We start from the raw sequence: 22,765 nt of genomic DNA, 5'->3' as shown, positions 1-22,765 counted from the left end.
ATGGATGGGCCCGTGGCTGGATTGGTAAAGGCAGAGAGCTCCAGTCTGACTCAGACGCCAGCAAGGTGGAGGTGGAGTACTGGTTTGGGCTGGTATCATCAAAGATGAGCTTGTGGGGCCTTTTCGGGTTGAGGATGGAGTCAAGCTCAACTCCCAGTCCTACTGCCAGTTCCTGGAAGACACCTTCTTCAAGCAGTGGTACAGGAAGAAGTCTGCATCCTTCAAGAAAAACATGATTTTCATGCAGGACAATGCTCCATCACACGCGTCCAAGTACTCCACAGCGTGGCTGGCAAGAAAGGGTATAAAAGAAGAAGAACTAATGACATGGCCTCCTTGTTCACCTGATCTGAACCCCATTGAGAACCTGTGGTCCATCATCAAATGTGAGATTTACAAGGAGGGAAAACAGTACACCTCTCTGAACAGTGTCTGGGAGGCTGTGGTTGCTGCTGCACGCAATGTTGATGGTGAACAGATCAAAACACTGACAGAATCCATGGATGGCAGGCTTTTGAGTGTCCTTGCAAAGAAAGGTGGCTATATTGGTCGCTGATTTGTTTTTGTTTTGTTTTTGAATGTCAGAAATGTATATTTGTGAATGTGGAGATGTTATATTGGTGTCACTGGTAAAAATAAATAATTGAAATGGGTATATATTTGTTTTTTGTTAAGTTGCCTAATAATTATGCACAGTAATAGTCACCTGCACACACAGATATCCCCCTAAAATAGCTAAAACTAAAAATTACTTCCAAAAACATTCAGCTTTGATATTAATGAGTTTTTTGGGTTCATTGAGAACATGGTTGTTGTTCAATAATAAAATTATTCCTCAAAAATACAACTTGCCTAATAATTCTGCACTCCCTGTATGAAAGAAGAACAGCTTTCAGTGACAATAACCAACTGCAGCCACAAGACGGCAGTAACATAAATATATTAAACATTAAATGAAAGTGAGGAGCTTTATGACTGTGCTGTCTGAAATGAAAGGAGAGACATCGCTTTACTTTGGTACATTTAAATTTATCAGTATTGTTTAAATTTGACAGGGCAAGCTTGTCCTGATGGAATGCCGCTGTCAGAAACACAAAGAAAAACCTGTGTTAAATAAGGCAGAACACTCTGTTATGCTGCTTTCACACATTTGAGATTATCATCTTTGTAAGAAAAAAATCATAATCATAATAAATCTTAAAAAACACATGAACCACACTTAAATCAATAAAATTAAACAATGAACCAGCAGAACAGGAGCACACTGAACTTTAACCTTGGTGAAATGTCAGATCAAACTTTCCCTGTTACAATTAACATAATAAGGTAATAAACTGAACAAACAATGCTGACATTTCTTTACTGTTCTGGGTCTAAAATATTGACTTAAATATGGATCATCTTTTCACTCAGGTGTCCAGCAATGACTCACAGTTTTCCCACATTTTACAAGTATGAACATTTAACCAATATGAATTCTCATGTGATTCTTTAAGTGCATCCTCTGGACAAATCTTTTCCCACAGGTACCACAGGAATACAGCTTCTCACCTGTGTGAATTCTCGTGTGTGTTTTCAACGTTGATGGGTGAGCAAATTTTTTTCCACAGGTGCTACAGGAATACAGTTTCTCTCCTGTGTGAATTCTTAGATATCTAGTCATTTTATATTTATTCTGCAAAGTTTTTCCACACATGTCACATTGTACAGACTTATTCTTTGCGTCCGTTCTACTTTGACTGACTGACACAGGAGTGTTGTCTACTCTCTGACTGTGACTTCTCTTTCTGTGACGTCTCTTCTTCAGCTCTGCATTTCTAGTTGATCTTGAGTCCACATGCTGATTTTCTTCATGATCTCGGCTCTCTGCTTCAGGAGAGCTGGGAGAAAGGAGCTGCTCGCTGTTTGGTTCTGGTTCACTGTGGGCACTTTCCCCATAAGCAGGAGTCTCCATGAAAGTACCAGTCTCCTGCTTCCCTCCTGACTGCTGCACAGTTCCTCCTGTTCCTCTTTAATCTGTGGAGGCTCTGGGTCCTCCTGGTCCAGACTAGAGTTCCTCTCCTGGTTACAGACCTGCTGGTCGGTTAAAACCTCTTCTTTCTCAAAAGCATGCTGATGTTGGACATCTGAAGGCACAAAGGGAAAAAAATTATGGCAAAACAAACATTTGAGAAAATATTTAGTGGCCTGAACTATTAGCAGGTCTCTACATAGCGAGCATGTTGCTCACATATGCCACTAAAGTGTAAAAACATGACAAATTATTCGGGCACTGATGCAAATGTTTAGTTCTGACACTCTTATTAGCAAAGTTCAAGGTTCAGCTTCATATGTGAATATCTGTGATGTATGAAATAAAAAGATGTTGTTGTTTTTTGTTAAATGACTGTGGATGTCTCGATTGGCACAGTAATAAGATGGCATGCTGGGGCAGAGCTCTCTTACACAGTGGTAAATGTTTTGGTTATACTTGAAATGCCATGAAGTGCTAACCACTGTTCCTCTGTGACACCCATGAGTAACATTTACTGTTAGTAAAACATCACAGTTTTACATACCTATTCTGTATAACTTTATCTCAGGTTTCCAGATGGTCTCCTTCAGTCCAAGCTGCTCTCCCTCCTGACTGCTGCAGAGTTCCTCATGTTCCTCTTTAATCTGTGGAGGCTCTGGGTCCCACTGTTCCCACTTTGTTAGAGATTTACATGATGAATTCACTGTAGGAACTAATTACAAGGTCAAAGATAAACAGACACAAAACACATGTTTTTATATGTGAACAAACAGAAATATGTTAAACATATAAATATACATTAAAGCCACTAAAGTGTCTTATAGTCCCTGTTAACACATGCCTGCTGACACATGATACACAGTAATATGTGTTTGATTACAACCTGAAACCTGTTAATGTTCTGATTTAACAGCAGATTTCTCCACATGCAGGACAGAGAAATTCCTGCCTTCCACAAAAAGTGGAAAATATATTTGTTTGACATTTTAATCACAATAACAAAGAAATAAACTGTTGGTAGATCCACTTTTTAGGAAGATGAGTTGATGAAGAAGAGAGCGTTCAGTGGAAAAAGGCCAGTGAGTTCATGTAAATGCTGCTTCTGCTGTAAGAAACAGACCTAAAAGTGAACAAATGCTTCATGATTTTCATTTCTATCCATCATCTTGAACACTGACTATGAATGTGTTCACGTCATTATTGTGTGATTTGGTTTCTTCACGTGTCTCCTTCAGTGCAAATAAAGGACTGTTAGAGTGTGTGCTGTGTGTTTGTCTGAAGCATGACAATCCTTTCCAACAAGTATTTCCAGCTGTTTGTCTCCACTCTGCACTTTAGTCTTTCTTCCTGTCATGTCTGTGTTTGTCCACCAGGTGTCTCCCTCAGCTCATTTTCTCCAAATCAGAAGCTTCAGATTTGTGGAGACGCTCTGCCTGCCAGACACAGCTCAGGGCAAAGAAACATGTCTATCCTCCACAATATGCAGGCCTGTATCGTTTATTGTCTGTATTTAAATGTATAAATGATCGAGTGTGATCAAACATCTAAAAAAAATGACATTAAATGTCATCACTCTAGATACAATAAGAACAACTAAAAAAACTTCAAAGATTCCATTTTTGTTACATTTTAAAAGTTCAAACCTCAAAGACATTAAGTTTACAGTCATATATGATCAAGAAAATCAACAATCTTCACATTTCAGAAACTGGAACCAGCTTTAAATGTGACTAAAATAATGATAAAACAATAAATTCTCTAATCATTGACTAACTGATGAATCACTGCAGCTCCAACATATTGTTGCATTTGACAACCCACTACAGCAACTACAGAATAAAAGCACTAACCAGACTGATGACAGATTTCAAACATGCTGAATATGAAGAGTAGTATCATTTAAACTCACATGATTATCAGCCATAAGAACAAATTCAGATTTATATTGATGTAAGGTATATAAATGTAAGTACAGTTTGAATCACTGCAATATTATTTTCACACATCAATGGACCACTGAACTTCTCAGCTTCTAAAATGTAAAGCCTCATTTAGAAACTGCACAAGTACATATAATGGTCAGGGATCAACATGAACCTGTCTTCTCTGTTTGACTTTAATCAACTCTGCAGTGACTCCATCTAACCAAATATAAAGTCCAGCATAGAGCGGCTGAGTGAATGTGGTCTGGACTCTGTGGAGGAGAGTCATGGTTTCAGAGACGCTGTAGAAAGACAGAATACCTGCTCTGTGATCCAGGTACACTCCTACTCTGGAGGACCGAGGACCTGAGAGGACAGTTTGGACATCGTTGTGCAGAAATATATATCTGTTTGTGTCACAATATAATGCCCAAGATCTGTCATTGTTTCCAAATCCACATTCATTGCCAAACCCTGTTCTGCTGATATTCTTGTATGCGACTGCTACACGAACTCCTCCCCCTCTCCACTCCACCTCCCAGTAACAACGTCCAGTCAGACTCTCTCTACTCAGGACCTGATACCATACAGTGAATCTGTCTGGATGATCAGAATAAGACTGTTGTTGGTTCATAAATGTTACTTTTCTGTTCCCCTCAGATAATAACAGACGTCTGTTTGCTGTGTTTGGATCCAGTGTGATTTCATGTGAATATTTTAAGAATCCAGCTCTGGTCTTTGGCTCTGGTGGTGACAGTAAAACATCCACTTCAGTGACTGTCAGTGAGATGTTTGTCCATTCCTCTCTCAGAATGTCCTGTAGTTTATCTCTGGTCTCTGACACAGCTGCTGTCACATCCTCAAAGTAGCTCAGAGGACGAATATTGATGCTGGATGAGTGTGTAGACTCACTGAGTGCTGACAGTGAGGGGTAGTTGTGTAGAAACTGGTTGTGATCCTCTGTGTGTGAGAGCTGCTCCAGCTCGCCGTCTTTCCTCTTCAGCTCAGCGATCTCCTGCTCCAGCTTCTCCTGAAGCTCTTTGACTCGACTCACTTCAGTTTCCTGCTGGGATCTGACCTGCTGCTTCACATCAGAGCTTCTTTTCTGGATGAGACGGATCAGCTCAGTGAACATCTTCTCACTGTCCTCCACTGCTTTATCAGCAGAGCCATTGATGGCCTCCACCTCCTGTTGAAGCAGCTTCACATCTTTCTCTCGCTCCTGGATTCTCTGCTGGATGTTTAGTCGTCTCACCTCGAGCTCCTTCTGCTTCTCAGTCCTTTCTGCTGCAGCTGGGACTGTTTCATGGCCTTTATGTTCATCAATTGTGCAGAGATAACAGATACTCTGCTGATCAGTACGACAGAAAATCTTCATCACCTCATCATGACGAGAGCAGATGTTCTCCTGGAGCTTCTTGGAGGGGGCCACCAGCTTGTGTTTCTTAAACTGAACTACATCATAGTGAGGTTGGAGGTGTTTCTCACAGTAAGAGGCCAGACAGAATAAACAGGACTTGATGGCTTTCAGCTTCCTCCCAGTGCAGACATCACAGGCCACATCTTCAGGTCCAGCATAGCAGTGATCAGCTGGAGCAGCTTGGAGTCCAGTCTTCTTCAGCTGCTCCACTAAAGCTGCTAACATGGTGTTTTTCTCCAGGACAGGCCTCGGTGTGAAAGTCTTCCTGCACTGAGGGCAGCTGTGGATTCCCTTCCTGTCCTCTTCATCCCAGAAACTTTTAATACAGTTCCTGCAGTAGCTGTGTCCACAGGTTGTAGTCACCGGATCCTTCAGTAGATCCAAACAGATGGAACAAGAGAAGGTTTCTCGGTCCAGCTGAACTCCTTTCTGCGCCATTTCTCCTCTCAGTGTCAGTGACTGTGTGAGTTTCTCTTCCTTATAACTGAAACTAGTCTGAGCTCTGATCTCAACAACATGTTTCTGCAGTGAATGGAGCCTGTCAGCTCTTACACGTCACCACATGTTGGTTACACCCATCTTCAAAGTGAAGATCTGAAGGGGAGGGAACGAGGAAACACGTGGACAGAGAGGAGGTGCTGTGTTTAAGAGCAGGAAGAAGAGGGAGGTTATCAGGCTGTGCTTCACTCCAGGAAGAGGAGCAGTTTGAGAGCGATACTGTGTGTTTAACCCTTTTTATTTACTGCTCACATCAACTTTTAAGCTTGTTAACACTTTCTTCTATAGAAATAAACTTCAGTTTAGAAATGTCCGAGTTCTCACTGAAGTTAACAAACAGTCCTTCAGTTTTAGTCAATGCAGGAGGATAATGATCCTTTTTTTTTTTTTTTTTTTTTTTTTTTGGCCTGTCCCGTTTGGCTCTTTTGCCATCAGAATTGTTGTCTAAAGGCAAAGAAAGATGCCCAACGGATTTACTTTACCAAACTGACCATCCCAGCCTTGCCGTAATGGTCCATTTGATTCACCTTTTATTGTTTATTTTATTTTCACTTACTGAATACGGGACAGACTTGACTGGGGGAAAGAAGGGGAGAAAGAAAGAGGGAAAGAGAAACAGCTGAGAAGAGGGACGGGGGAGAAGGGCAAAAGACAAAAACCAACAGAACGGGCAGAGAAAAAAAATGCATCTATCGATCACCTGGATCACCTGCTGAGAAAGAAAAAAGAAAACAAGCAGAAGAGAACAAGAGTAATAGAATAAACAACATCACAATGATATATGGGAATATGACAGTAAATACTAAATGTTAAACATTATTGTGCAGCACATAAGATCAACAGAACACAGTGTGCTTTGAGGTAGGAGCCAAAAAGGGTGTAGTTTGTGGGTGTGATCACCCGTGTGTACACCTGTGAGCATGGACGCGCTTGTTTTTTTAAAAGGTTCCTTCATGTAATAATCTGCTAGAGGGTGTGGGGGGGCCACAGCCCCGTCCTCCAGGGCGTGAAGCAGGTGTGGAGGAGATCAAAACTCCAGACATCCAGAGGCCCCCAGAACACAAGAGACCAAGGAAGACCAACAGAGGGGCAGCTGCGCCACTGTCCCGCCACAGCCTGGAGCTGCAGGTGTTTTTCCAAATGTTTGTTTTGTAATTATGAAAGTTCATAATTGCCACACACAGACACTGATTATTGTCTGAAGTACATCATTTTGGTTTCAGTTTTAAGGATTTGGATGTCATCAAAGTTAAATTTTCTTTATAAGGAAGAACTTGTTCATTGTGTGAACTTTAAAGTCCTCTTCTCATCCTTAGCAGCGATGATCTGTGGAGGAGTTCAGCTGTGTTGTTATTAACGTCAGAGACGTCACTGAGCACAGTGGCAAACACATCAGTCATGGTGCTTTTTATTTTGAGGTCAGGATTATTTTACAGTGGGGTTTTTTAGAATATTTTGTTTAAGGACAGTACAGCAGAGGCTGCTTTTTGCTATAATGTATGTCTGTACCAAAGTATAAAGATATTACAAAAACACATTTATCAGGATTTATATTAGACTTGATTTGGCATGAAAGCTCACAAACAGCTGAGTTCTCACTTTTCATGAAATTTAAATCTACAGCTCGACTGTTACTGATATTTTGTTTAAAGATGAGATTTGATTTCCATTGTTCTTTATTGTCTATTGTCTGGCATTTACGTCAGCAGGTGCAGGAGCAGTCCAACCTGTATCACGATTAACCCCACACACCCAACCCAGAAACTCTTCGACCTCCCCCCTGAGGCAGGACTATGCACAGCTTCTTCTCAAAGGCTGTAAGAGTGGTCACCTCCAAACCTCACTGGCCTCATTCTAGCTTGCTGTGCTGCTGCGCTGGTTTTTAAAATGCCACACCTGGGTCTTTTGAGGAGGATAATGATCCTAAACATACAGATAAGGCAGCGACTGACATGATGCTTATGTTGCATTTAAGTTTATGTTCATTTCAATTGTTTCTGTCCCTCAAACACCATCAAAGGTGAGAGGGTGCAGCAGGTGTAGTAGTTGATATATGAGGCAGTAAACAAATTAAATGGTTTTCAAACACATTCATCTCCATAAAAATGTGATAAGTGTTTTGCAGGAATAATAAAAAGAAACTCTGATCCTTCTTTAAAAGTATTTTTCTGTTATCACGGTTGAGCTGATCACAACTTCTACAATCATCTTGAGCAAGGACGTGGCTAAATACAGGCATGTGAGAACCAGTCAATATTAGCCCTTTATTGACCAAGTATCAGGCTGCCTGGACTTATTTGGTATTTTTGGCTGTAAAATGGCCAGAAATCATACTATAAGTGAATGTTTTTGCCCCTTTCTTCAGAATAACCTCAGCTTTTTCTGGCAGTCATTTTACATTATTGTACTGTTATGACAATGGAACAACAGTTTAAAGTGGAAAAAAATGGACTCGTTTTTCAGATTTTAAAGTTAAGTGGAAACTGATATTCAGCAGGAACAAAACGTAACACGACATCAACTTCAAATATGAACTAAAATAAATATATACAAAAAAGTTTTTGAGCCTAGGCCACTCAGGTTTTTAAATCTCCAGGCCTTTTTTAGGGCATTGCCACTTCCCCACACCTGCTTCTCTGCTCATCAAGTTGACTTTTTTCAGACAGAAGAAGCTTGTGAACGGTTTATGCTATCGTAATACACCAAGCCCGTGATTCTCAGAAAACAATATTTCTTATAAATCAGCAGTATAATGCATCATAAAACAATATCATCCATTCACAATAAATCAGCAGTCTAATGTAATACAAATTAGAGCAGGGCGATATGGCCAAAAATATTTATCACGATATATATTTGAAAATTTGCAATAATGATATAACTGACGATATAATTGATGCGAGACAAAATACAACTCCACAACATTACTAGCACAAAAAGACAACCTTCCATTTATTTTCACTTAAACAAGAAGCTGGTTTTTATGTACATTAAAGCTTTATAAAAATGTAACAGTGCAAATGCAAATTCCTTGCTGAAAGTTTAACCAAAAGGCATTTCCAGTAGAAATGGGCTGACATATCCTAAGCATAACCATGTATAATATCCACTGAAGTTAAAAAGAGGTGCTTTGCAACATTAAACTGCAGTGTGCAGTACGTATTTTGCGGACCATGAGGTGCACGGGATTATAAGGCACATTAAGCGAAACAAAGCAGTCAGATAAATCAAACTTTATTAAACTCATTCTTCTTGCTTCCTCCACTTCTGTACCATTGATTCATTAATGCTGTATTCTAACACAGCTGCTCTATTCCCATGTTGTTGCAGTATATTAATGACTAACCTCGTATTGTGGATGGATTATCTCAGTTGTTCTCCTGACTGAAGTTTGGTCCGTTTACAGCATCCTGCCATGCGATTGCATTTGTCTCTAACCATGAGGAACCTTCACGTTAACTTTTATAAGTGGAAAAGTGTTAGTGTTTGTCCTCCAGCTTCACTGTTTATGTTATGCTAACATAGCTGTGTCGCTAGCGATCACGTAGCACATCATTATATACCAGCTAGCCCAACTTCAGTAACCCTACAAACGTCACTGCTGTTTAGTTTCCTGTCTTCATTTATGTTGGAAGTGATAGCAGAGCTGTACGTTTGATTTTTTTCAGAAATCTCTCAGTCAGAACATGCTATATCATGCTTAGGTAACTAGCGAAACTAGCGAGCTAACTTCCACTAGCTTCCTGCTAACTTCTAACTCCGTTAAATGTAATACATTTGGTTTTCATGGATGCCTGGAAGTTAAACTTCATAGTTACACCTGGTAAAGCAGCAATGCTGATCGTTTTATTAAAGATGAAAGAGTTTAGACAGTTTTTAACTCTCAGTGATGCTGCAGTGTTCGTTTGACCTGAAGAGGGGGGTTTAGGACCCAGATTACTCCCAGATTTAAGAGCGACAAATACGAAAATAACGACGGCCGCTTGCATGTTCTGCAAAAAAAAAAGTGCTTTGTCGTGTATCTGACGGACAAACACCAAACCAGTTCCACATCACTGAAGTTGCACCATTTTTACAAACCAATTCTGGTTCATCTGTTTCACTCAACAATCGGCCATGTGCGTATGAAAACAAAGGCACTGCGCATGCGCGATATTTCATTTTCCTATCGTTGCCTAACATTATACCGATATTACCGTGAACCGTATAATATGGCCCAGCCCTAATACAAATCAGTTTAATAAATGTAATAGTTATCCCCTTCTTCTAATTCAGGAGAATAATGCAAACTAAAACTACATAATAATTTCACAATCTTTAATCAGGGGTTTAACTTGGCATAAGATAATGTAATAATCTGACATTATTAAGAGTTTATTTTTATGATTGTGAAATTACAATATATGAAATATCAGATTTTCATCTGCATTTGGGAATCCTCACCTTCAATGCCATTTTTTATTTGGTTTGGTTTCCTGTGTATTAAGTCGTGCAGCCACCAGGTGTCGCTTCTTTGTCCTTTCTTTTCAGCTAAATTCCATTTAAAGTGGAAATTTAAGCAGCTCCAGGTGCTTCCAGCTACTTTAGAGTCTTTTTTTTTTCTCGTCTAACTTTATCGACTCCATGTGGATATTTATGGGAATCAACCAGTGGTGTAGCTGAATTATGGACTAATGAATGAAGCCTTTGCTGTCATTAACATGTCACTATAGCAGTCCCTACTGTTTCTTCTTTCTCTGTTCTTCTTCAGTCTTTCTTCAGTCTTTGTAGTTCAAATGTGGCAGATGACATTTTATTCAAACAATTCTGTACTCAAGTTTTTTTTACTGTAACACTCATATAGAAGTTGGAGCCTACGTCATCAGTGAGTCACAATATACATCTTGTATTCTGTCCGCTGCGTGCGTGGTTCTGGTACACGAAGTGACAGATAGCTAAACATATGCCGTAGGAAATGAAAGCGTTGAATGAGTCAGACGTGAAAGTAAAGTTGAGGGCTGTTTACTTGTGTCTTTATCAATGTACATCTTACAGTGCTTTCCCAGAACTTGTGAAACTACAAAAATACAAAAAGAAATATGTTCAATGAAGAATTATGCATTTGCTTCACATGGCGAACAGATCTAGGCATTTATATATAAATCTCTCCAAATATGCATAAAATCAATAAAATATACACCACTCACTACTCATGAAGATGAAACACAATTCAAACTTACAAACAAAGCTTCTCCATGGCATAACACAGGTGGATGCTGAAGGATTAAACAGGGAGACTTCTGGTATGCCTCATTGTGCAAATCCCAATACAAAAAAGGCTTCCTGCATTACCCCACTCATGTGACCCTAAACATCCAATAGGAAGGAATACAAGCCAAACCACAGAAAAAATCACTTGCCCGCAGACTCCAAGCTAACCACTAGGAGATGCTAAAATTCTCAACGTGCACATAACATTACATCTTGTATATTTCATCTAATTTAGCCTCTACAGCAGAAGGTTGCAGCTCCCAGTGTTTTGTTGGAGACTTTTTGCTTCCCCTCTTTGGTCACACGTCAAATCAGTTCAAGTTTTAAACGCAATCACCTTTATCCTGATCGCAGCGGTCTCTTTCAGACTGACAGTGGCCCGTATGCAGTGACAGCTCTCTGACTGTGAAAATGATATGAAACAAATGCGTTGGCCTTCACAGTCATCAGCAGTGATGGGAATAACGGCGTTACAATTAACGGCGTTACTTTTTCAGTAACGAGTAATCTAACTAATTACTATTCCTATCGTTACAACGCTGTTACAGTTACTAACAAGAAAACGCGGTCCGTTACTATTTTTCAATAAACAGACGGTTGAAGCTGTGTTCAGCTTACCGCATCTTATATCAGTTGCACAGAAGTAGCACGATACACGGAGTCCAAAGTACCATCAGGGTGTACACCCCACCCCTGGCATCGTTGCCCACCTCTCAATTTTAAATACACGTAGACATTGAGGGCTAGCAGGAGGGACTATGCGCTTACCTGCTGCTCTCTGGCAGGTAGCTCCATGCCCTCCTGGGTTTTAAATGCACCTTAGAACACACATGCATCAACATTACAATGAGCGGGTGGAGGGAGGTTTGGAGTCTTCTCTCACCCCCATTCTCTGCGACCTGCTGGAGCAGGGGGGCTAGGACTAGGAGGAGGAGCTGGCCGTCCGACTGCGGTCTGGAGTGTGGAGCCTTCCTGCTGCTGCGGAGTCGGGGCGGTCTGCCTCCCCCCACCGCAGGGAAAAGGGAAACACCACCTGGGTCTGGGTGCAGTTCCCCCCTCCAGGGGCGGGGGCACCTAGACCCGGTTTGTAGAGTACGCTTGGGGAGTGTGATCGTGTGTACAATGTCTCTTTATGTCTGTCTCCACGTTGGTTGAGTGTGGAGTAAGTGCATATGAGAGCATGAGGGTGGGAATGGATGTTTGTATCTGTGTGTGCCTGTATGTCTGTGTCTATATGTCAGGTTGGGTGTCAGGCGCCACCTCTCTGGGGACATCTCAGGCCCTCCAAGGTTTGGAGGCCTATCTCTCCCTACCACCACTTCCCCTGCCAGTGGCGGACCCCCTCAGACATCGGTGCGTTGGTGGTTCTTTGTGTCCGGGGATGGGCGTCCAGGTACACACCGGCTCACTCCTTGGCGGCCGCTTATCGGGGCCTGGAGCCTGGGGCTCGCTCGGGCCACTTCGGAGGTGGGGTGCCCCCGGCCTCTCGGCCTGGGGCTCGGTCACTCAGGCGCAGCTGGCTGCCGGCGGAGCTCACGGGCGCGTCACTGCAACTCCCCCTGGCTTCTGCTCCGCGGCTGCTGAGTGAGCCCTCATCTGGGACTCTCCTCAGCTCTTTCCAGGACAGTGGCGCAGCTGCCCCTCTGTTGGTCTTCCTTGGTCTCTTGTGTTCTGGGGGCCTCTGGATGTCTGGAGTTTTGATCTCATCCACACCTGCTTCATGCCCTGGAGGACGGGGCTGTGGCCCCCCCACACCCTCTAGCAGATTATTACATGAAGGAACCTTTTAAAAAACAAAAAACAAGTGCGTCCATGCTCACAGGTGTACACACGGGTGATCACACCCACAAACTACACCCTTTTTGGCTCCTACCTCAAAGCACACTGTGTTCTGTTGATCTTATGTGCTGCACAATAATGTTTAACATTTAGTATTTACTGTCATATTCCCATATATCATTGTGATGTTGTTTATTCTATTACTCTTGTTCTCTTCTGCTTGCTTTCTTTTTTCTTTCTCAGCAGGTGATCCAGGTGATTGATATATGCATTTTTTTTTCTCTGCCCGTTCTGTTGGTTTTTGTCTTTTGCCCTTCTCCCCCGTCCCTCTTCTCAGCTGTTTCTCTTTCCCTCTTTCTTTCTCCCCTTCTTTCCCCCAGTCAAGTCTGTCCCGTATTCAGTAAGTGAAAATAAAATAAACAATAAAAGGTGAACCAAATGGACCATTACGGCAAGGCTGGGATGGTCAGTTTGGTAAAGTAAATCCGTTGGGCATCTTTCTTTGCCTTTAGACAACAATTCTGATGGCAAGAGAGCCAAACGGGACAGGCCAAAAAAAAAAAAAAAAAAAAGGAAGTAGCTGTAAGTAATCTGGGCGCTACAGCTTTAAGCAGCTGCGTGTGCTCCTGCGGACGGTAATCACGATCACTGTCTAGCACAACACCTGGAGCTAAGGGGACAAAACAATTGCATGAGTGCTGCTGTTTGACTGAGGAAGAATAAAGTGGTTGTGGTAAGCCAATCACATGACCACTTAAAGACGAAGCAACAAGTTGATATATACCAGTTTATAAATTGTGTTGATAGGCCACGTAAACCAGAGTCATGATAAACAATACATCGTTTATTCCTCAATAGTTTCGTCACGTTTACTGTCTAAGGACAGCGCAGCAAGCACTCTCTGCTTATGAGCAAAAAACCCACCAAAAAACAGGAAGTTTTAAGAGTGACGGTGAGAGAGAGAGAGAGAGAGAAAGAGCAGAAAAAGAGAGAGAGAGAGTTTTGAGATGTGATAGATTTGTGACGTTTAGCGTGTTTGGGGTGTGTAGTTAATGTGTTGTCTTGTGTAGTTAATGTGTTGTCTTGTGTAGTTAATGTGTTGTCTTGTGTAGTTAGTGTGTAGTGTTGTGGATAGTTTTGTGTTGTGTGTCAGAACAATGAGGCAGCTGCTGTCTCCAGGTAGAAACAGGAGTGATACACCTGCTGCTGTCAGACCTGCAGGTATCAGGCTGTGATGTTCTCCTTTATAGTGGACAGAAATTATTTTTTTGGAGTGGCACAAATAATTTGTGTTGCATCTTATTGAATGAAGAACAGCTGATTGTTCTGTAAATAGTTTGAAATGGTTATTTAAAAAATCAAGGTAAAAGGTAAATGGCTGCAAATAACTTTGTTTGCAAAACTTGTGCATAGGATTTTAAAATTGACAATTTATATTTGCATTTAAAGTTATGAAATATGATTCATTAAACATGTTTGTGGTTGTTACAGTAAAAAATACAACTTTTTCTACTCTAATTTTATGTTTTTTGTCTGATTTTAGATCAATTGTGTTAATACAGTATGTCAAAATGAAACCATAACTGTAAATTCAGACACGTGAGGTTGTGCTGAAAAGGATGATACCAAACAAGGCGAAGTAAATAGTTTTTAAGGGTAAAATGTGGAGGGAAAATCAAAAGTAGTTAAAAATGGCCAATTATACCCTGGACCCCAGAGGGCTAAAGGTTTTTTTCAAATATTTTCATGCCATGCTTTGTAATTAAAATGACAGATATTAAAATCCAGTATATTTATATTTCACTAAATATGTGCAAACTATTCAGACAGAACACATATGAGCAGTATTGTATTACAGTGAAGACAGCAATGTTATCAAACTGCTGCAATCATTTGTAATATCCAACTCTGTGGGTTACTGAAATTGAAATGTAAAGTTAAACTGAAAGTAGGAGAGTCCATTTGCAAAGTAAACACTTAGATATTTTGCTGGTAACCTTGATGTGAAGGACTTTTCCATTACATCTTTCACTACTTTGACATCTCCCCGAGCAGCCAACGCACAGAGATCACACATTTCTGTATTCTCAAGATTTGTGTTTTCTGTAGGAATAAGTTAACTTCACTTTGAGACACCCTGAGGATATTTATAAATTCAGTGAGATGAGTTAAAGCTTAAAAAAACGAAAATTTATTTAATCTTACCAGAAATGTTGAGCCTGAATTCTTTAACCTTCTTTCCCAACTCAGTGGCCATCCTGCAGAGGTAGCGTCCCGAATCATTAATCCTGACTTTGGGCAGTTTAAGTCTGACTCGTCCTGTGGTCACACTGAACACGTCCAGCAAACTGCTCATGCTGAGGCTCATCAGAACTATCGTCCATGTTGAAGAAAACCTTCAGCTCAGGTAACTGCAGGCAGTGGATCTTAAACATTGAGGTGGTGATGTTGACTTTTGATGCAAACTGCCATTCTACTGTAACGTTGCTGTTTTCCTCACCTCGGTAGTACAGAACCTCGTTATCATCATCAGATGTTTCTGAGAGCAAGAAAGGAAAGAAGGGAAAAGTTTACTTATGCTTTAGATAGAGCAAGTCAGGCTGCACTGATCTGAGATACTAATGCAGCTAAAATATTAGAAACAGCTTTTTAGAAATCAGGAGTCTATTTAAGTATAAAGTGGAACTTAACTAAATCCTAAATCAGCATCTTATTTTATAGCTCCATCCCTGTTTATGCTCATTATCTGAAGGTGTAAACTGACCATAAGCACCTGAAACCAGTGTCAGGAACAGCAGGGTCCTGTAGACCATCATCATTCTGTGAAAGAAAAGAGATAATTAGACAGATGGGATGGTAATGCACAGAATTACTGTAGCAGTGTAACAGCGGGCAGTCACACTGCTATGCTAGTAACAAGCCACACACCTCATGTGTGTCGTCCAAATCTCAGAGCAGACCTGAAGCCAAAACTTCGAGGATTAAAAAATCCTCGATGTGTTTAACCCACAGCTTTTTAGTGCTCAATTGTCACCCTGTAAGTGTGAACCCACCTTTGCGAGTATAAAAATAGACCTTCAGTCGAAACCCAGTGGAGCACAGCTGTCAGTGAAACCTATTGCAACACCCAGCCCACGTAGCCCCCAGCTTTTCAACAAAGAAACTGACAACACCACAAAGTTTTAAGCTACAAGGTTAATCGGCCTCCACACACAGTGAAAGGTGCTCTCTCTCTGACACAGGAGTGGAAATGAAGCTTTCTGCTCTTAAATATTTTTATAAATCATTAACACATCATACTGCACAGAGGACGCTCACTTGTAGCTCCAGCCTCAAATGAAGAGACTCCACTTACTCTGACATCAGTTTATAAGGAGGACTGGAAAATCCAACCCAGGCTACAAAGGGGCTTACCACTCCCATACATGTAGCAGAGACAAACCGCAGAATAAATGTTTCAGTGGAGCTGTGACTAAATGTTCGGTCTCTCTGTTTGACACAGAGAGACCACAGATAAGACTCTGATTCTCACATTCACTCAGAGATTCATTTCAATCATTTTCTAAGCGTATGGAGATGAAAGATTGGGATTTATTTGTTTTATTCCAAAAGGGAAATGATTCTTAACTATGCAGCTGTTCAGCAACAAAGGCACTAATAACATATCTGTGCTACACTGCAAAGAGAAGGAATATAGCCACAAATCCAGTATTAGCACACAATAAAACCAGCATTCTTTTAAAAAAACAACATTAGTAATGGCAAGTCTAGTCAAGAAAAAGAAGAAACTGACATTCTGGGTTCGTCCAATTCACCTGACAAGGTGGAGAAGGAATTTCATGGTTTAAGCCAGGAGTTGAAGCTCTGTCACAGCTGTTTTTGTACATATTTCAGCATGTCAGTGGGGCAGTTTGAGCTCTTGTTGGCAGATTTGGGACCACATTGACCAGAAACATCTTCTAGCTGTTTACAATATCATTGTACATTTAGTACCGGTGTGCGATTTAAACTAGGAATACATTTGTCGCTAAATGCAGTGATCCGATTGGTCAGATCCGTTTATTCATATCTGAAAAATCAGTGGAAAAAATTAAGCTTGGTTTGAAAATACATGTCGAAAATTCGCCCAGTAACATGAGGCAGTCGGTGTGAACGGCTGCTTTGAGAATAGGTAAGTGAAACATTTTGATTTTACACATTGGTAAATGTGTTGGAACAGATGTTTTTACTTAGAAACAGATCTGACCAATCAGATCACTGCATTTAGCGATAAGTGGGCTCATAGCTCAAAGTAGTCCCACTTGGTGCTGTCACAAAGAATTATAACATGATACAAGTCTTATACAGGATACTCGCTGCTTTCTACCCTTCATAAAATTTACAGCAATAGAAAGTTCTTATCTCAAACTGACTGAGAAATTGGTCGATGCTCTCGTATCACACATGTTAGATTATTGTAATGCCTTATTTGCAAGACCAAGTTGTTTCACTGGTTCCCACTTCAGAGCAGAATTGCCTTTATAAATCTTTCTATTTGCTCATAAAGACTCGATGGTTTGAAACCCAGCACATCGCTGATGGTGTGATGTCTCTCTCTGACACAAGTAGTGACGCCACATTGTTATTGTTGTCTGCAAGTAAATAACTTTTGAATGTTGCTCAACAGAAATAATGAAACATAATGCAGGCAGCATGATGTCACAGTATTTAGCCCTGTTATCTCACAAGAAAGTCCTGAGTCCATCAACTGAGCTGGGCCTATGTGGAGTTTGCGCGGGTTCTCTCTGGGTACTCCCAAGACATGCAGTTGTGGGGTTAGGTTAACTGGTGTGAATGTGAATGGTTGTCTGTCTCCATGTTTTAGCCCTGCAGGGTGTACACCATCTCTCGCACTATGAAAGCTCGGACAGGCTCCAGCCCCCACCACACTGACACGAATGGATCGATAAATATTTCCAGCCATTTGTAACTGCTGTTTAATGTTTTAAAAATGACCTACTTTTTACTTTGTATTCAATGCTCTGTCAAAGACTGAGCAAGTAGTAATGAGTTGATCAACAGGTGACAAAAATGTGAGCTTGTTAACTTCAGATGGACAGGAACGAAGGGCTGGAAACACCAACCTTCACAGCAAGGCAGCACATGGTTAGCCCCGCCCCACAAAAACACACGGATCTTTCTTTCTCTCGATCGAGAAAGAAAGACAGCAGAGATGCACGGGATTGGAGCTCTCCAGCATCATCTTCTTCAGCTGCCTCTCACGATGGTCGGAAGCATCAGGTAGTTTGTGTGAACACCACAGATAATTATCGTTTTAGTCCCCCGCTCAAGCTGACGCTGCTTGTGGGTTCTTAGTTTGTGAGTCATTGAGCTGAAAGGAGGAGGATGAGTTCAGGCACAATATTTCCATTAGATCCCCCAAACTGCGAATCATCAGCCAGCTGTTCAACATATTATTCATGTGGGTCAATGTGTGATCTAAGTCTAACTTTACTGCAGCAGTCAGTGAAAGTCTTCTGTGTTCAAGGTGGAAGAAGTGAGGTCAATAATACAATTATATTCATCAGCTGAAACATGGCACCACCTTCTGACAGAGAAAAAAAAACAGAAGTGAAGCTGTGAGGACTTTAAAATATGAAATCTGCCGTGTGACAAAGGACGGGCTCCTCTGACAGACTAAATTGGCCACCAATCAAAATACTCCCTGACTGCACAAGGAGACTGCTGGTAGAGGTGTGGAAAGGGATCATAGTGGAAGGACTGTGGTGTTGAGTTATTACATAGATCTGGTGGTGAGTTTCAACGTTTGTGAAGACTGTACAGCCAATAAAAAGATTCAAGGCTTGCTGCTGATTTCTTCCCTGTTTATATTGTTTGTGATTGTGTAGTTTGTTCCAACTTTCCACGTGGTTGCAGTTGTTTATAAGGGCGTCATCAGACAGTTTATTACTTTGGAGGTGCTGACGTTTGAACAAGTTAATATGAGTTACTTAGTAATAGTTTGTGCAATGCTTTGTGATGAACCGTGTAAATACATAGCAAGCAAAGGTTTTATGTTAAACATATAGTATGGTGGCCTTGCTCTAGATTATGTTTATCTTAAGCATTTCTTTCTCTCCATTATGTTTAAGAAATTAGCAGTAAAAAGTTAGTGTCTGAATATGTTACATTGCCCACTTCTTCAGCAGAAAATAATCTTCTTACAGAACTACAACACTATCTCAAAACAAGAGCACAAGTGTTATTTTCACTTAATTTCAATAAAGGATCTGCATTCCAAACTATGCCCGCTGGTGGCCACTTTTTTATGAAGACGCAACTTTACTCTTCAAATTCACTGTAACAGATGTTGTGGGGTTTTTGAGGGGGGTGCTATTTGTTATTGTGCACTTCTGCCAATTAGTGTTCCAATTAGGCCCTATGTAATACACAGAGGTAAATAAAGCACATGTTTATCTAAGTGATACCTAGTGATGAAATCCAATTCCCCCCTCAATGTCACGTCTAAATCCTGGCAAAGATAGAGGTTATGCACTAAACATTTTAATCCTCATTAGCTTCCACAGTGGAAAAACCTTGTTGCTTCAGGACCTCGACTTGCTGTGGTAATTGGAACCATGAATTCTGCTGTCTATCAAAATCCTGAAGGAGAACGTCGGGCAATCTCTTTTCACGACTTCAAGCTAAAGCGTGACTTCTTCAGCTAAGACTGAAAAAGCCATTTGGCCATTTATGTCACATCATGTGTTCAGTGTCTGTTCCTGATGCTTCACTGTTGTTCTTGTTTTAAATTCAATCTGAACTTTGAACTACAGAATCTCATTACTCTGAGACCTGGAACACCTGATGGTCCAACTGAAGTTTTAAGATGCTTCCTGCAGAACACAAAGCACCTCTGATGTTGGCGCTATGTGTGTGTCTGTTTTCCAAAACCTGCTGAGCTGCCTGTGAACAAACTTCCTTCACCAAATTCTCTGACTATCTACAGCCAAGCTGTAGAGTGTACCCCCCTTGTTGTGGTTGGAAAGTTTCAGAATCAACACTTTACCACTGTGCCACGTGACATCCTTTCACATTCCTTTGTGGTTGAAATGAAAAAAAGGTTTGCAGCTTGTGGGAACCTTCTAGATGTTGTCAAGATAAAACAATATGCACATGCACAAATGTATATTTCACTGACAGATGTTTTCTCCAGGTGCTTTTAAACAGGCTGCTATGGCAAGTAAATACTTAAATAAGTAAACGATCTTTGATATGCTGTGTAAGAAGGCTACAGTCTCTAAGTTAATCAGTACAATATATGATTCAATTGAAAACCAGCATTTTTGTTGGAAAGGTGAGGACCTTTTAAAGCAGGGGTGTCGAACTCCAGGCCTCGAGGGCCGGTGTCCTGCAGGTTTTAGATAACACCCTTGGTCAACATACCTTAAACACATGATTATTTCATTACCAGGCCTCTGGAGAACTTCAAGACATGTTGAAGAGCTAATTTAGCCATTTAAATCAGCTGTGTTGTATCAAGGACACATCTAAAACCTGAAGGACACCGGCTGTTGGGTTTATCCAGACACAAACCTCGCTGGAACACAAGACCACTAACTGCACGACAAAACAAGACAAGACAGAGCTCTTTTGTCTTTGTGGCCCGCGAGGGAAGTCAGCCCAGGCCTTCACCTGTCCTTAGCCAACTTCGACTGATTCCTTTGCTACAGTCCTTTTTATTGTCAGCAAGCAATCATTCATGAATATGCGATTACAAATACACGTGAAATTCTTAAGCAGTCATATCTGAACAACATCAGTGTCTGTATTGTGTGTGTAGGTGCATGTATGTGTGTGTGTTTCCCGCCATAACATACATAGACATACGACCTTTCAATGAACTTAAACTGTGTGTATGCAGAAAAGCAGAAGTAAGCGTCTCGCTAAACTATAAAAACAGGAACTTGTAAGACGTCATGTCTCAACTGAACATTTAAAGGTGCGAAGTCTTGGACTTTAAAAGAAAGAGAACATGGTGCTTATCAAATGTATAACATAGCTCATCTCTGGACTAAGCTGCAATCTAAATAAAGAAAGCACATTTTGTCTCACAGACAGATAAAGGAAATGTTAGAAAGTTGAAAATAAATCCTCTGACTGTCTGGCTTTTTCTTCATAATGATAGCCATATTAGGACACATAAAGGCAATGATTATATATCTATATTTTAGCACAAATGACAATATAAAAAATATCAATTCCAACACCGGCCCTCGAGGCCTGGAGTTCGACACCCCTGCAGTAAACTGATGCTTGGGCATAGGTGTCATTTTCACAATGTGAGTTTTATTATACTCAAAAGACAAAACTGATACCAGAAATACTTAATCATGAAAATAAGCAATTTCAGAACTGCAAGGCAGAATAACTAAACTGAGTTTCCCCCATACTGTCAAAGAAGATGGTTTAGTCCATCTGTTTGGGGTCTGTATTTAAACAAGCTCCACCCTCATCCTCTTCTTTTACTCAAAGCAGGAGGGACTGGATCAGCAGACAGGTAACCCAAGAAAATAATTAATGTAACTCATACAGTTTAAACCAAATGTGTGTGTGCTGTCATTTATAATACACTGCAGTGTTACAAAGTATACTGGAACAAATCAAACTAATATGTTGATCGATATGTTAGATCAGTATCTGCTATGGTATCTGATAGATAGATGGATGGATAATAATAAAAACAATATCTGTCAGACAGAGGTTTTTTTTTTAGATTAGATTATCCTCTAGCTAGGTAGTGAAATATTTAAAAATAAAGTAATTTATTTTAAAATCTTTATTTAATATGAATGTGCTTTATTATTATCAATGAAGTTTATTATCTTAGTTCACTGGGTTATCCCACACAGTGGTTCGCAGATTAGTAATTAGCAGATTATAACCGATTTGAGGTAATTCATCAATAATATTATGACCAAAAATCCTACAATAGAAACAGAATTTATAGGACAAAATGTGAAAAAAAAATCTGATATGATGAGAAGTGTATTTTTGACTTTATTTAAGTGATCAGACTCAAAGTATTGCTGAGACCGCTGCAAGCTTAAACTCGTCTTTGATGATTAAACCCGTTTTTTTATAATATTGCAACCAGCCATTAATGGGAGACTACAAACACGTTCAGACCACCCAGAAATGTACACATGATAAACCTTGTCTGACAGTAGTTGGTAGAGACCCTAAAACTTTACTCCATTAGCAGGTCATTCAGCTCGTCTTGTGCAGGAGGATCTGAAGAACACGGTGGAAAACAAATCTATCGCTCATCATCAACCACAGATACAGCACTCAAAAGGTCTGCAACTCAAATGCAGATAACGCCTCGCACACACAAAACCGCTTTGATACCACAAGCTTGGGTACCATTGGGGGGTGGAAGGTGCAGTTATTGAGGGCAGTGAGCTCCTGTAACCCGAGCTTAGGCTACTCAAGAACCTACTCAAGGTGAAACATTGAGAAAGCTCAAGATTGATGCAATGTGGGGCAAAATATTGTGGTTTTGCAGGAGGTTTCTTCCTGTTAAAAGGGAGTTTTTCCTTCCCACTGTCACTTGCTCTTAGGGGGTCATATGATTGTTGGGTTTTTCTCTGTATATATATTATTACCTAAGTATTATTGTACAGTCTACCTTATGTGCCTTTAGGCAACTGTTGTTATGATTTAGCACCATAAATAAAATTGAACAATTAACCTAACCCCACAAACTGTGTGTCTTTGGACTGTGGGAGGAAAATGAAGTCAAAGAGATGTTAAGTAACCTGCACGGCTCATTTCCAACACCAAGGCAGTATCATCAACTAAATTTTAAAAAACTGGTTTCGATGCAAATTCATATTAATC

General features: G+C 40.6%; 1 protein-coding gene across 1 annotated transcript; it reads right to left on the bottom strand.

The window, feature by feature from the left end:
• Positions 1 to 1,008: 1,008 nt before the first annotated feature.
• LOC309702688 (tripartite motif-containing protein 16-like) lies at positions 1,009 to 5,974 on the bottom strand. The gene is made up of 3 exons (XM_082527301.1): positions 4,258 to 5,974; positions 2,559 to 2,726; positions 1,009 to 2,126 (listed from the first exon to the last, which is right to left on the bottom strand). Exons 1-3 carry the CDS (start codon positions 5,792 to 5,794, stop codon positions 1,804 to 1,806), a joined length of 2,028 nt encoding a protein of 675 aa, XP_082383427.1. The 5' UTR covers positions 5,795 to 5,974; the 3' UTR covers positions 1,009 to 1,803.
• Between the last annotated feature and the right edge of the window lie 16,791 nt (positions 5,975 to 22,765).

Source organism: Aulonocara stuartgranti (assembly GCF_965226115.1).
Source record: "Aulonocara stuartgranti genome assembly, chromosome: 3".
NCBI lineage: Eukaryota > Metazoa > Chordata > Actinopteri > Cichliformes > Cichlidae > Aulonocara > Aulonocara stuartgranti.
Note: the sequence above shows the minus strand (reverse complement) of the source record. Positions and strands in the feature narration are given on the sequence as shown.

Excerpts from the sequence above, each read along its gene's own strand:
- LOC309702688 (XM_082527301.1), bottom strand. The coding sequence starts at position 5,794 with ATGGCGCAGAAAGGAGTTCAGCTGGACCGAGAAACCTTCTCTTGTTCC. Across the intron at positions 2,727-4,257 it reads GTACCTGGATCACAGAGCAG|TTCCTACAGTGAATTCATCA; the intron begins GTATTCTGTCTT and ends CCTTGTAATTAG. Across the intron at positions 2,127-2,558 it reads GATAAAGTTATACAGAATAG|ATGTCCAACATCAGCATGCT; the intron begins GTATGTAAAACT and ends TTGTGCCTTCAG.